General features: G+C 35.5%; 1 protein-coding gene and 1 long non-coding RNA gene across 12 annotated transcripts in view; one reads left to right on the forward strand and one right to left on the reverse strand.

The window, feature by feature from the left end:
* Window positions 1-8,315, forward strand: part of LOC121111325 — a 76,538-nt gene extending 68,223 nt beyond the window's left edge. The window contains exons 4-5 of the long non-coding RNA XR_005861693.2: window positions 4,881-4,934; window positions 7,745-8,315. This is a non-coding gene — a long non-coding RNA (uncharacterized LOC121111325). The remainder of the gene's footprint in view (window positions 1-4,880; window positions 4,935-7,744) is intronic.
* B3GALT1 (beta-1,3-galactosyltransferase 1) overlaps window positions 1-13,064 on the reverse strand; it is a 182,855-nt gene that overhangs the window by 101,267 nt on the left and 68,524 nt on the right. For 7 of the 11 annotated variants that reach the window (XM_040704199.2, XM_040704204.2, XM_040704198.2 and 4 more), the window contains exon 2: window positions 3,333-3,472. Coding sequence is in view for 4 of the 11 variants with exons in the window: in XM_046944094.1 (XP_046800050.1) it covers window positions 3,435-3,472 (38 nt within the window). In the remaining 7 variants the exon portion in view is untranslated. Of the gene's footprint in view, window positions 1-3,332; window positions 3,473-5,483; window positions 5,630-5,677; window positions 5,856-11,134; window positions 12,772-13,064 lie in introns of those variants that run through there. The other 4 variants (XR_006939909.1, XM_040704203.1, XM_040704201.1 and 1 more) reach the window with 3 other exon arrangements.

Consider the following 13,064-nt stretch of genomic DNA (forward strand, 5'->3'; position numbering starts at 1 on the left):
GCTTCCCTCTCTCTCTCCCTCCCTTCTCCTCTCCCTTTCTTCCTTCAATCCATCCATCTTTTAATCCATCCCTATCTTATTTCTCTCTGAGTATTAATTCTCAGTTCCTGACATCATTCAATTTTACATCAACCTGTTCTGGTAGTTATGTATGGAATAAGCATGAGTGGTACTAAGGCTAAAATATGTGAAAATTTCAAACGTTTTAATAACACAGTGGAAAATGTATCTTTAGTTGATGTTAGCATTAGCTGAGGAGTGAAAATGTGAGCATTAATACACACAGCAATTGCACCGCAGCCTCTCCGGCCAGCACCAGGCTGCACATGGTTACAGCGTAGCACAAGCCTTGCAGAGCAAACTGCAGAAACCCTGAGACTGGTAAACTGTTCTCCTGCGTGTTTTGCTAGGTAGCACAGAGAGAGAGGCTTTACAAGAGCCATACGATCATGGTCCTCTATTTATTTAACTGGCCGGTTGTGTTACCTTTAAGTGACACTGAGTCTCTCAGATGACTGATTAAAAAAGTTATCTTTCTAATAGCTGGTAAAACTTGCAGGAAATCAAAATAAATAATACATAATAAGAAATACTGGGAGTTATTAGAATTTGTCCAATTTATTCCTACTAAAGATCTGGCTAAAAGGAACTCTTCTGTATTTTGGCTGCTTACTGTGAACATTTGGATAGATGATGGCTTTGAAGATGCCATCTGAAGTATTGCACAGTTAGCGTAAACAATTCAAAAATATTCTGCTCCTGTAACAGATCTTGAAATGCCTCATCTAATGGTGTAGGGTGTTTAGAGCCAAACTATTAAAAAAAAAAACCTGCAAGCCTGTATATTTTCATTATTTGGTAACATAAAATCTGTCTTTTAATGTTTTAGTAATGACTGAAAAGTAGCTCACAGAGAATAATATGACCTTGGTTGGAATTTGCTTCAGTCAGACTGTATCTCCAAAGATGGCCCTGGAGGGTGGAAGGGGTAAAGCTCAATTTACTGGCTTGGGAAGAATCGAATTTACAGGCAAATGTGGCCACTTAACTTTTTACTGCACCTACTTTTCTGAAATCTTGTATTCCTTTTGGATACATTAATAACAATCTTCTTCTGACTTCTAAATATTTTCTGCCTTTCTAAATGCGGGGTCTGGAGATTTTGTTTGGGAATCTTCTAGGCCCTAAGAGCAGCTCACTTATCCTGATATAAGGTTGCCACAATTATGTAGTTTAGGATTCTTTTGATTGTTTTCAGCAAATACTACCCTCCAACCAATGTACTGTTCTAATTATTCACTTGATGATTTTATTATAGCTGTGCATATGGAATCTCATTTTTAAAGACTAGTGATCTAATGTTTTATCCAGCCTTCCCCAGAAATTCTGATGTAAAACTGTATTAAGGTAATGTGGATACCATTGCACATGGCTTTTACTGACTTGTGAGTCAGCATTCCCTGAGGCTGTCTATAGATTTGTATATGTGATACCTGGAAAAATTTCTCCTGTTTAAACCTTCCTAAAAGGAGTTTATTACTTTTCAGTTGCTGGAAAACAGTACAGCACGCATTCAGTTCTCTTGTTTGATCTGAATCTGATCTCCATTTCAGTTACAGACCCTATTGCTATAATTAAGAACTTTGTATTCTATATACCTCGGGAGTGTTCTGTTTTCTTCTCCCTTCTAGCACGTTCCCCAAGGTAACACAAGATAATGACATGCCATATGGCAAATGGAATCAGCTGAAACACCACTCAGTGTCTTTTATCATGTACATTTTACAATATGACATTCCCAAGTTTGTAACTGACGAATATTGTATCACCTGAAAACTCCAACTGTATGAAGCTGCTTCTCCCATTAGAGGCACCCTTGCCGATACTCTGAACCTTTTTATTTGTTTTTAACAAAAGTGTAGCAGCTGTCATTTTGTGGGAATCAACAGCTTACAAAGGAAGTGTCAGAATGTCTTAATGTGTGGTAATCTTATCACCCTGCAAAAAGTGCAGTATGTTAGCATCAACAGAATATTTACAAAATCATGAACTTGCCATATGTAATTACGTAATTGCTGTGATGCAAAAGTAATAATGTAGAGTTCCTGAGAATCACCGGATGTGTTATTTAGGTAGCACTATTGCACTATTTAAATAGTGCTGTCTCTGAAGGCATTAGGTGTAGTTCTACAGAAGTGAAACATAAGCTTTGTCATAGGTGTTTTGTAGATGGGCTAAAGCAGTTCCCCCAGAGAGCCAAACTCAACAAGGATTTGTATTTAGTGGATATACTGAACATGTGATAAGCTGATGCCACTTGGGAATGTGAAGCCCTGTAAGTAAACCATGTCTTAATAGCTGACGTGTTGGTAGACGTGTATCTCACGTTGGCTTTTGTCTTATGAGCAGAAGGGAGAGGTGCAGATAAAATAGGTAGGCAAATTATAGATATTTAGTGCTTAGTTGTGAGTATATCATTTCATCTTACACTTGTGGCAAATGTAATTTCAGTTCATTTTGGAAATAAGCTATATCCAAAAAGTTAAGAGAGTCTTTCTGTCACAAGCAACTGAAAGGCCTTGCGTAGCTACAGTTCCCATAGCTTCCTTTCTGACTTGTTGTAAAGACAGTATACTTTCTCCATCACATTTACTTCTACCACCGTGTCACGACAAGTGGCAAAGCAACTTATCCCCAAAGTAAGGCAGCAGAAGAGCAAAGGATGAATTATTGTTCACTGTTCATGCAGCTTTGCTTCTTGGTAAATATATTTTTACTCTCCTTCAGTCATGCTTGAGAACTAAGCACAATATCTAAATGAACACCTTATGTGCCATCAGTGTAAGAAGGCAGAGATAGATTGTAACGTGGTTGCTTTGTTTCAGTGTATTATGTAATACCCAAAGAGCTCTGTACTAGGATAGTATAATTTAAGGTTTTAGAACTTGGAGCTGCGTGGTTGAGAAAGAATTGTGACACACAGCACAATTCTCTTTTTCTCTTTTATACAAATATTACTTGTTTGTCTTTCTGTATCAAATTGTAACATGTTTTATTTAAACAAAGTAAAATGGAATATGGTGAAAGGATTTTATTAAAAAATGTCAAATACGAGGATAGTAAGTATTTGCACTGAGGGTAATGGCAATTTGTCTCAAAAAGGAAATTAATTGTTTGAGTGAATGTAAGAAAGGTATGTGTGTGTTTATACATATATCCGCGGATAAATATAGCAGTAATTCTCAGAAATACTAGAAGGGAAAATAAGCAAAAACTATTTCATGTGATTTTGTACAATTTATACTTTATAGAGAATCACCTGAGTTCCTTACCTGACTTTTCAGAAACTGCTCTGTCTTTTCATCCTTAATTTCTCTTTCTTGCTTATCTGCATCTTATCCACTGCCATTCTCCATGGATTGCTTGTCTCCTTGTCACATATTAAACCAGTGCAGACTGCATATTGCGAAACCTGCATTGACAAATAACCATGAGTTACATACTGATAAATGAAACACTTATTTTTATTGCTCCTCTGTCTTCCGTGAAAACAGAGATAAAGCAATGCAAAACTTCGGTCAAGTTCTGAAGTAATAACATGTTTGTACATGTGAATACTGCCAAATTTTTACATTTCTAATAACTTATACCCATGCACAGAATCTGTTCCTATTTCTTGTTTTGAAAATGTGGCAACAAGAACGCATAGATATATTATAAATACCTGACAAGTTTTTCTTTGGAAGTCCAAGAAACACCTTCAGAGCATTTATTCGTTTACTTTTAAGCCTAGTCCAGAAGTTTAAAACAAGGTGTCTTATCCAAGGCACCTTTGAATTCTGGTCACAGTTGCAGGAATTATCCTCAGTTTATTTACTTTCTTTCTTTCACCACTGTATTCTTTTTTTTTTTTTCTAGAACTTATTTCCTGACTTTTCCCTAATTCCTAGCAATCCCTCCATCTTTTGTATCTCTTTTTCCCACCTTTGCTTCTGAATGGACAATCAGGCCATTAAGAGTTTATAAATTAAGATCGCATTGTTCTATTTTATGAACTTTGTTATTCCCAGCATTCTCTGATTTCTAATCCTCTGAATTCCTTAATTAAATCCAAGATAGTTATAAACACCATAATGGGGAATTTGATCACAAATACTCAAAATGCCATATTTTTGTCATAAAAATACAAAAAATAATTACCTCCCCTGGGATGTTTAATGAAAACTGAAATGTGAGAACATACAAGGGTGCCACAGAATTTTAACTGAATTTATCTGCACTCTTAGAACATATCTTCAAAAATGAAAAGTTTATCTTTGAAATAATTTCTATATTCACTGGGAACCTATTTTCTTGAAAAGGACACCAGAAGTTGTCTACACAAAAAGCACAGAAATACCTAAAATAGTTTCCTTTAAATGATAAAAATAGTTATCTTTCCATCTAAAAGACTGCACAAGCCTCTGTGTAAACCTGCCTGCCACAGGGCCAGGGCTGGCAGCCTTGTGAGGCTTGAAGACACAGAGGTATAGTAAAGTGGGCAGAGCCCGGCATCAAGGATGACCTTACAGAGGTTGAAAAGAGTAATTTGGTCCCACAATTCCCATTGTTATTACCAAAAGGCTTTACATGTAACTAACATCAACATCAGAATTCTCTTACGCTATGTAATCACTAGCCCGTGTATCATCTATTGCAGAGTTCTGTGATTAATCACATCCTAACTTTAACATGTTTAACATACGTTTTCTTAGAGCACAATACATTTTATTAAGGTGCCCTGCTTTTCACAGGGAAGATATTAAATGCTAATTGTTCATTATTTGCTAAGAAATGCATGCAATACACAAAATACAATGTTTTCTGTGATTATTTTGCAGGAACCATCTGACATGTCCCCACCCTCACTGTACTGAGGAAGGCAGATGCTGAAGGTAAGCAGCACATTTACTTTTGACAGCCAAATCACCTCTAGCCATTACATTTAGCTAGCTTTAGTGCAAACATGCTGGAGAATGTGGCTACCTATTGTGATTCTAGTGCACTGGGACCAACTATGACTACTCACGACAGCAGATCTCCTAAAGTCTTGAGGAAATTTGTTTTATAGTTCTTGTTAGGAGAGCATATACAAACACAGTTCCAGCTGGGAACTGGAACCAAGAAGTGGAAACTTCAGGCTAGAAAATATCAGGATGAGTTCAAGTACGAATTTGCCCCTTCTCCTTCCTTCATTCCAATAGAAAATTATACTGAAAGCTGTTTTTCTCTAATGATTATAGAAGACTCTGAAATTATGCACAGCAGGTAGAAACAGTTTTCAAAAGATATTGCATATTCATGCATTTTCCAGTGCTGACAGCTAAATACTCCAAGTGGAAAGGCTGTATACTCTGCTGTTGTTCATTCCCTGCCCATTTTACTTCTTAAAACTCCGGCATCAAATTCTGGGGGCTGTACACTATACTCTCTGATATCCTTACCATCATTCTTAGGATGAAGAAAAATATTTTACACACCAAATCATTTTGACTTTGAATCAGGTTGCAACAAATTGGTACACTTCCAAAATTTTTGAGAAAGTGAAAACGGATATTTCTTCACTAAAACACATTAATCCCTAGTTATCTCCTTTCATATTGCACAAAGAGAGTGCTGTGCTATAAAATGAATGTACCTAGAGCTTATTTCAGGAGTAAAATATAAACAGTGGCAGCAAAGGGCACTTTATGCAAATGTGTTTTCTGAGTGATGGCTTTGCCTCCCTGATGATTCTGGCAAGACATAATAATTTGGAAAAATAACTGGTGTGCCCTGCCCTTTGGTTCTCTTCTCCAGGGTGCTTACATCCCCTTGCAAATAGAATTATGACAAAACAAAAGGTTCATTTGGGTAGGAGCTTCTTTTAAAATACAGTAAATATATAACTATAGAGATAAAGCAGATCTATAAAATACACCTTTAGGAAGAGGAAACAGACTATCATGCCTAACTTTACATTGTACTTATTTTCCTTTTACAGCCCACCTGTCAGTCTTGTTATCTTAGTCTAGAAAAGAATTTACAGTCTTAGAATTTAAGTCTCTGCTTCAATTGGTTTCCATGGTAACTTGGTTCTGTTTTAAAACCTCTATATAAAATTGAGTTGGTTAAAATGTTAGTGCCGGAATGGTTGCCCATACCTCAATTACACCGTTTCCATTGATCAACAGCATTCTGTTAGGGGTGTCCCTCCATCTGCTCTAGTTCCTTTAACACCTACAACACTCTGCCTCACTAAGCAAATCAGTCAGTTCTTATCTCACTTTTCAGAGACACAGAATTTGGGCACTGACTAGTGATAACACGTTGCATGCTGTGAAGTACAGAGTGAGACATGTTAGGCTCTGGAGACTCGACCTCACTAGGGAAGGGTCCTTGTGTGTACAGTAACCACACTGGGGCTGAAAGCTCCAAGGGCAGTAGTATCTGTTAAAAGATACCTGAAGAACCAGAAGGACAGGATCTCCCTTCTAGAAAACTATTTCCATCAAGGTACAAGAATTTCCCCTTCACAGTCCAGATCAAGGGAAAACAAAAGTTTAGAAAAGCAAATGAGAGTTTTAGTTGATTTTAAGAATCCTGTGATAATGTTCCATCACTGTGGTTATGAACATTTTATCCAACCTTTTGTTATCCCATATCTTAGTTTCAAGATTTTCTCATGCACTCATAATTTCTGATTCTCTGGACTAGTTTGACTTTGTGATAATAATTCTGGTTACTGGTCGCAAATCTCATCTAGGAAAAAAAAAAAACAATATTTTTTATCTAACTTAAATACTTCAGGGATAATCCAAGTTACAGTTGCAAGGAAATGTTAAAGAATTTCTAACATGGAGATGATACAGCTCTTCAACAATTACTCTGAAAATTTAATGCATTTCATAAGAGATGATGCCTTACCTGTATGATTAAAAGCTCTTAAAATTCTATACTAGATTTGCTTTTCTGAGTTGCATTGGGTACCTACCTATTAGTATAGAAAATATTTGTTCCATAAGAGGCACAGATAGAATTAATGAAAAATAATTTTTCACTGCTGTATTTGGCATGCAGACATGCCAAAAGCTGAATGTGTGTATATGCCCATTAATTTACAACTGAGATTGTCTAAATACTTGGTAAAGATCTTTGGTTTTGCACTGTGACAAAAAGATTATTTTCCTGTGATAAGTGATTGTCCAGCTGGTCCTATTATGTGTCTTAAATAACAGAAACAAGTTCATGTTTGCAGTGTTTTGTAATTTGGCTAGTATGAGAGCTTGCACCTAGCTATGCACACAAGGGCATTTGCTCAGTGACTCTCTTGTGTCTTTTCCTCCTTTCTCAAAAGGAGAAAGTCAAAGTCTTTGTCCTATACTAAACAATACAAGTTTTCTGGAAACTGCATTTAGGTCTTCCAAAATAACTTGAAAAATCAAACATTTTTTCCACCTCTTTGTAGCACATTTTTAACAGGTAGCCTCATTTATCCCACATGTCCTAACACGGTCCTGTAGATACTAATTTCTGAGGACAGGGCATTGTCAAATTAGGGTATCATAAATTCACTGCATTCCTCTCATCAATCCTGGCAAAAGCATCTTTACAGTACTCCCGCATGTCAGTAAAGTATGACCTTCTCTCACAGATTTGTGTGGAATATGCTTAATTAAACTATGCTTTTCGAATGCTTTTTGAATGGGCATTTTTACTTTCACAGTGTGATTTTTTCAATGGCTGACATACAACCAACTTGTCTTCAGTTTCCAGATGAAATAATAAATAACATCTGATGCTTAATCGAATGAAAAAATAAACAGAAGTTTTATTCTCTTGGCCTCTTCTAATTCAATTGAAAAATTAAATATGCTTACACTTTCCATGTTATTTTCTTTTAATTTCTGTTCATAATCCTTATATGAAAAGTGGACCAATTCTGATACCATTGTATCATTAATGATTTCATTCTGATGCTAACTGGTGCTCCATAATACAGTAGTATGATGTGAAACCGATTATGCTAAGTATTTTGCAGGTGGAGATAGGAAATTACTTGTCAGGAATGGTCTTTAATATGGTTCTCACTGTATTTAACTAACCTGCTAATTACTGTGCATTGCAACAGGCAAAATTTTCTTTTGCCCTGAATATTGTTCATATGTACAGCAGAGTAACTGTTAGCTGCAAAACCATCACAAATAAATCGTTTGATATTTCTGCCTTTTTATGAAATACTGCTTGGTTACAAGGTGGGAGGCTATTTCTTAACCTTTGGCTCATTATTTTGGCTTATTCTTTGTTAAAAACTTTTTTTTATTCCTTTTTATTTTGAAATGTCTTCTATCATCTTACATTAATTATTACCATGCATTTGAGAAATATCAGTATCAATTACTAATTTAGTTTCTTGCTGGTAGGAATTCCAAATACCTCACTTCTGTGCCTTAAGTAATGATGTGCTTTTTTCCGGTATAACTATGACTGCCCTCACACATTTTCCTATGTGAGATTTTTTGTTCATTCTGCATTCAATTAGGATGATCTAATTAGGTACCTGTTTTCCACTTTTACTGTGCCTTCTGAAGACATGTATCATAATTTGAAAGCCAGTTAGATTGTGATTAAAGTAGAACAAACATGTTTGGATATAATAATGAATAGCTCCAATATTCACACACCTGTGAACCTCCACAGTTACAAATCTCAGATACGTCTGAAGGCCAACAGGTTTTTATATAAACCACTATTTTAAAAAACAGTAGTTTAGTAAGACGTTTACATACCAGCTTTGAACTGCTGAGTACCTTATAGATTAATTTGCTTTTAAGCTAGAACTAAAGCTCAGTGGAAAGTGAGCTTGTTAATTTTTTCTAAGATTTTAGTTTAGCAAATATGAACACTTCTTAGAAAAACAGTGTATTCTATAGATAGGCAGGAAAAGATATGGACTCAAACCAGTCTTTCAGGACAGTCTCACTTGTCATTCAAATATATATCACATTTAGCCGGAACAAATAGCCATGAATGTCTAACAGAGAAATACAGAATATTAGAAGCATGATTTACATGTAGCCTGTGGGCAAGGAAAAAAATGAAAACTGATGGAGATTATCCAGATCAGAAATACAATGATGGAACCTATCTAGAACAACTTAGCAGATTTCTGCGAAAGATTGCAGGGAGGGGCTTGCAAGGGTTGTGCATAATGCTCAGTATAACCAAAATCTCTTGTGGCAATGGAATGTGAACAAGAATCATTTGGGGATTTTCAGACAATGTTTATAAATTCCATGTTTGCTATTACTTAAAAATAAAAATGAGAGACCTAGGTCATTTGGTTTTCCTGCCATAAAATACTTTGACTCTGCTAGATGTCCTGCTCCTAGGTGATAACAAAGCAACATGTAGGGTCCATGGCAGAAAAAATGACAGTGCTATACTACCCCACATTATGAAGTGATACCATTGTGATGGTTCAGATTCAGGAATTTGCCTTAATATCCTTAGCTACAGAAACATATCAAAGAGCGTTTCCCTCATTAGAGAATCTGTTTTAAAATGTGAGAGTTTATTTATATATTCTAAGGAATGACAATTCATACAGCTGACTAATTGTACTGCCATTTTAGCTCTGTTCATTTATCTGGCCTGCATACAGCCCTGGAAGATAACATGCTATCTCCCTGAATAATCAGCTCCACTCCCATTTCATAAGTTTGGGTTCTATCTTCCTGGACTAGGGTACCACAAGGAGAAAAAAAATAGAAAGAAATGTATTCTCAGAACACCTCAAACTGCAAAAAAAATTAGTTCTTTTGATCCAGCATCAAGGTATTACGCAGATGGCACAGGATTATGCAACCTTTGCCTATATTGCATAGTTTAGCTGACTTTAGAAAAGTGCAAATGGTAGTTTGTCTATACATACCTACCCTACTATTTTACTGCATGATTAAAAAGAAATTTTGAAAAGGTGAAGTTTATTTCCTTATGGTCCAAATTCTTATTTAATAGAAAAGAGAGAACTATGTTCTGTTAATCTCTTTTTTGAAATTCAAATTATGTTTATACCTTAGGGAAAAGACTAACTAGAGGCTAACATGGCTTGCATGAGCTTCAGATGATTAACCTACTTTGTATTGCTCTCACCACACTGCATTGGTTAATCATCATCTTTTAACAGTGTCTTTAACAATTAGGAAAACAGCATTTATCTGTTTTCTATATTTAGAAGAACTTACACAAACTAATCATATTTTTCCTTTGTTTTCCATTATACTTGCCATATAGATTGTGTACAGTAGAATTAATGTCAGAAAAAATTTAATCTCAATCCTTGAGTAGAGTCTAATGAGCTAATTCTTTCCAATCTTTTCTCCTTCTCTGGGCCCAGTGTCCATTACTGTTGAATGAGCCACTATGAGTTTTTCATTGGTAATGAAAGAGGTTGTTAAAATTCAGAGTGACATTTTCCTACTTAGAAGCTGTTTTATCAATTGCTGTTTCCCAACGTCAGATATCTGATTGGGCAGTCCAGTACTGTAAGAAGACATCACTAAATATTCTGTTCAGAATGAAACATTCCGAACTACTATTACAATATTCTTTTTTTTTTTTTTTTTAATAGATGAAAGTTTCTGCCATGCGTTTAAAGTTGAAGCACTATTTCAATCAATATGAATGTATAGTGCACCTTGGCAACAGAATACTTCTCATTGATGAACCATTTAGATAAATGTATCTTGAGATTTATCTGATATTATTTTTATCAGACATTAGTCTGATATTATTTTTGGCTCCTTATGCTACAGGATATAGAATTCAAAATATACTGAAATATATTTAATTCTTCAACTCTTACCTTACCTTTTGCTCCTGATCAAATTTCTGCAAACTGACTTGTATATGTTCGGTTCTGTTCCCTCAAAAAGCCCAGTTTACTGTACTCTGTAAATGTTTTGTTGCATAGGATAAAAATATGTCCATATGAACGTAAGACTATAATCAGATTCAGCTATTAAAATCCACAAGCAAAGTCTACCTTGAAACTGGCTAGAATAATACGTTCAGAAGCTGTATAATCTTAATGGAAACTTACTGCAGAAATTACCTCTGAGAAGTTAGATGTTCCTTTCACTTATGGGAAATCTGGTCATAATTGCTTTGGGCATGCATGAATTATGAATCTTTCAAACCTGTAAAGAAAGGTTTGTATATAGAATTGTAGCATATGAGAAAATCCTAAAAGCTTATTAATTTTGATCTTCTAGAGTAACTGTTGATATGTGACTCATCTGTCTACTGTTAAACTTCAGAAAATGTACTTCAGAGGGGGAGGTCCCAGCCCTACCTTCATCAAAATCAGTAGGGATGATTACAGTTGTGTGGAAGTATGACGGATGTAAAAACAGAAGCTAGAGAATTAACTGTCTAAATCAAATATACTGCATACACACAAACATAAAGAAAAAATAAGCTCTACTACTAAATACATAAAATACATGGCACTTAGGTCCTTATAATATCCTGGAGTCTGTGTGCAACTGCAAGGCGTAACAAGACAACATTTTTTCACAAGAGCACATTGACAGTAAATTCAAGCAATTAATCCCATAGTAGACTGTAGATATCATTGTACTCCTTCTGCAGCTATGCTTTGAATGAGTACTAGAAAAAAAAAAGAGCAGAATTATCAAAATGAGTAAGAACTCCATAAACTTCTTATTAGAAGCTACAGATTTGTAGATCTGGCACCTGTTTTGCTTACAAATCTGCTTTATTTACCTTTAATGTACATTTACATTTTATGTACATTTAAATGTCCAGTATATTGGTAGAAGAGGACAGAAGAAGTAGAAATGTACAGTGAATAACAAAGACAAGAATATATTTGGGATGGAAAATACCGGCTAATTCTGGAGCTTTCTGCTCAAGAGAATCCCACCACATCTAAGAAAAGAACTGTATCTTGGGAGCATTTAGTAACAAAAAATTCCCACACGTAGAATACATAAGTAATATTTTTTATTAATATTACTCCCTCTAATGCAAAGAATTCAGTGCCACCTTTTTAGCATTTCCCAAGGCCATACATTTCAGAAACTTTGTATTTAAATAGCTCTTTCCCAGAACTGTAATAACAGAAGATTTCATTAGCAACATTTAGGAGTTTTAAATTATTGCTGCAGAAACAGATACGTTATAGTGCACAAAGGAGAAGAGAGAATAGTTTTACCCCAAAGCAGATTCTCAGTGTATATGATTCATATGGAGAATGATCATGTAAATCAACTATTTTTCTTTTTGAGTAGGTTTAAAGCTAGATTTATTTCCAAATTAAGAAAACATCAAAGGAGCAGAAAAAAATTCTCACCAGCAAAAAACCTATTTGAATACTAAGCACTCACTGTATATTATGTATGTAAGCACCTCCATTTAGAAAGGTAAAGAGAAAAAAATATTTCTTTTTATTTACAAAGAAATTGTGAAGAGTTGCTGTGAACTTCTGAACAGTTCAGAGTGGTATTCTAATGTGACATAAAAAATATCGTATGATTATATGATTTTTTAATTTCTCCATAGACAAAGTACTAAAAAAACCTACCTCTGCATTTTTTTTTTTCTTTTTAATCCATTCATTCTACTTTGTTTTACTTTGGTTTGATTTCCTATGACTGCTGGGTCTCAAGCATGCAGTACAGCCTCACTCTTCCACCTCCCACCCAATTTCCTGCTCCTTGTCTGTGCTGCTGGCTCATAGTGTATTTGCTGAGAAGCTCCTCTCCTGATACTGAACCAAACATGCTGGAGGCAGTGGATCAGATCAGTGTCAGCTAGTTTTGCCTGCAGTTTATTGTCCTTGCAGAAAGGGCAGAGTCACCGACATTGCATTTCAGTGGAAAAAAATATTGCCAGCTCTGGTGAGGTTTGTGCCTTCCAGCCATGGACAAGGGCGACTGAGTACACCCTCAGTAAGCTTGCAGATGGCACCAAGTCAGGAAGAAGTGTTGACCTGCATGAGAGTAGGAAGGTCCTACAGA

Source organism: Gallus gallus, chromosome 7, assembly GCF_016699485.2.
Source record: "Gallus gallus isolate bGalGal1 chromosome 7, bGalGal1.mat.broiler.GRCg7b, whole genome shotgun sequence".
In the NCBI taxonomy this organism is placed as follows: domain Eukaryota; kingdom Metazoa; phylum Chordata; class Aves; order Galliformes; family Phasianidae; genus Gallus; species Gallus gallus.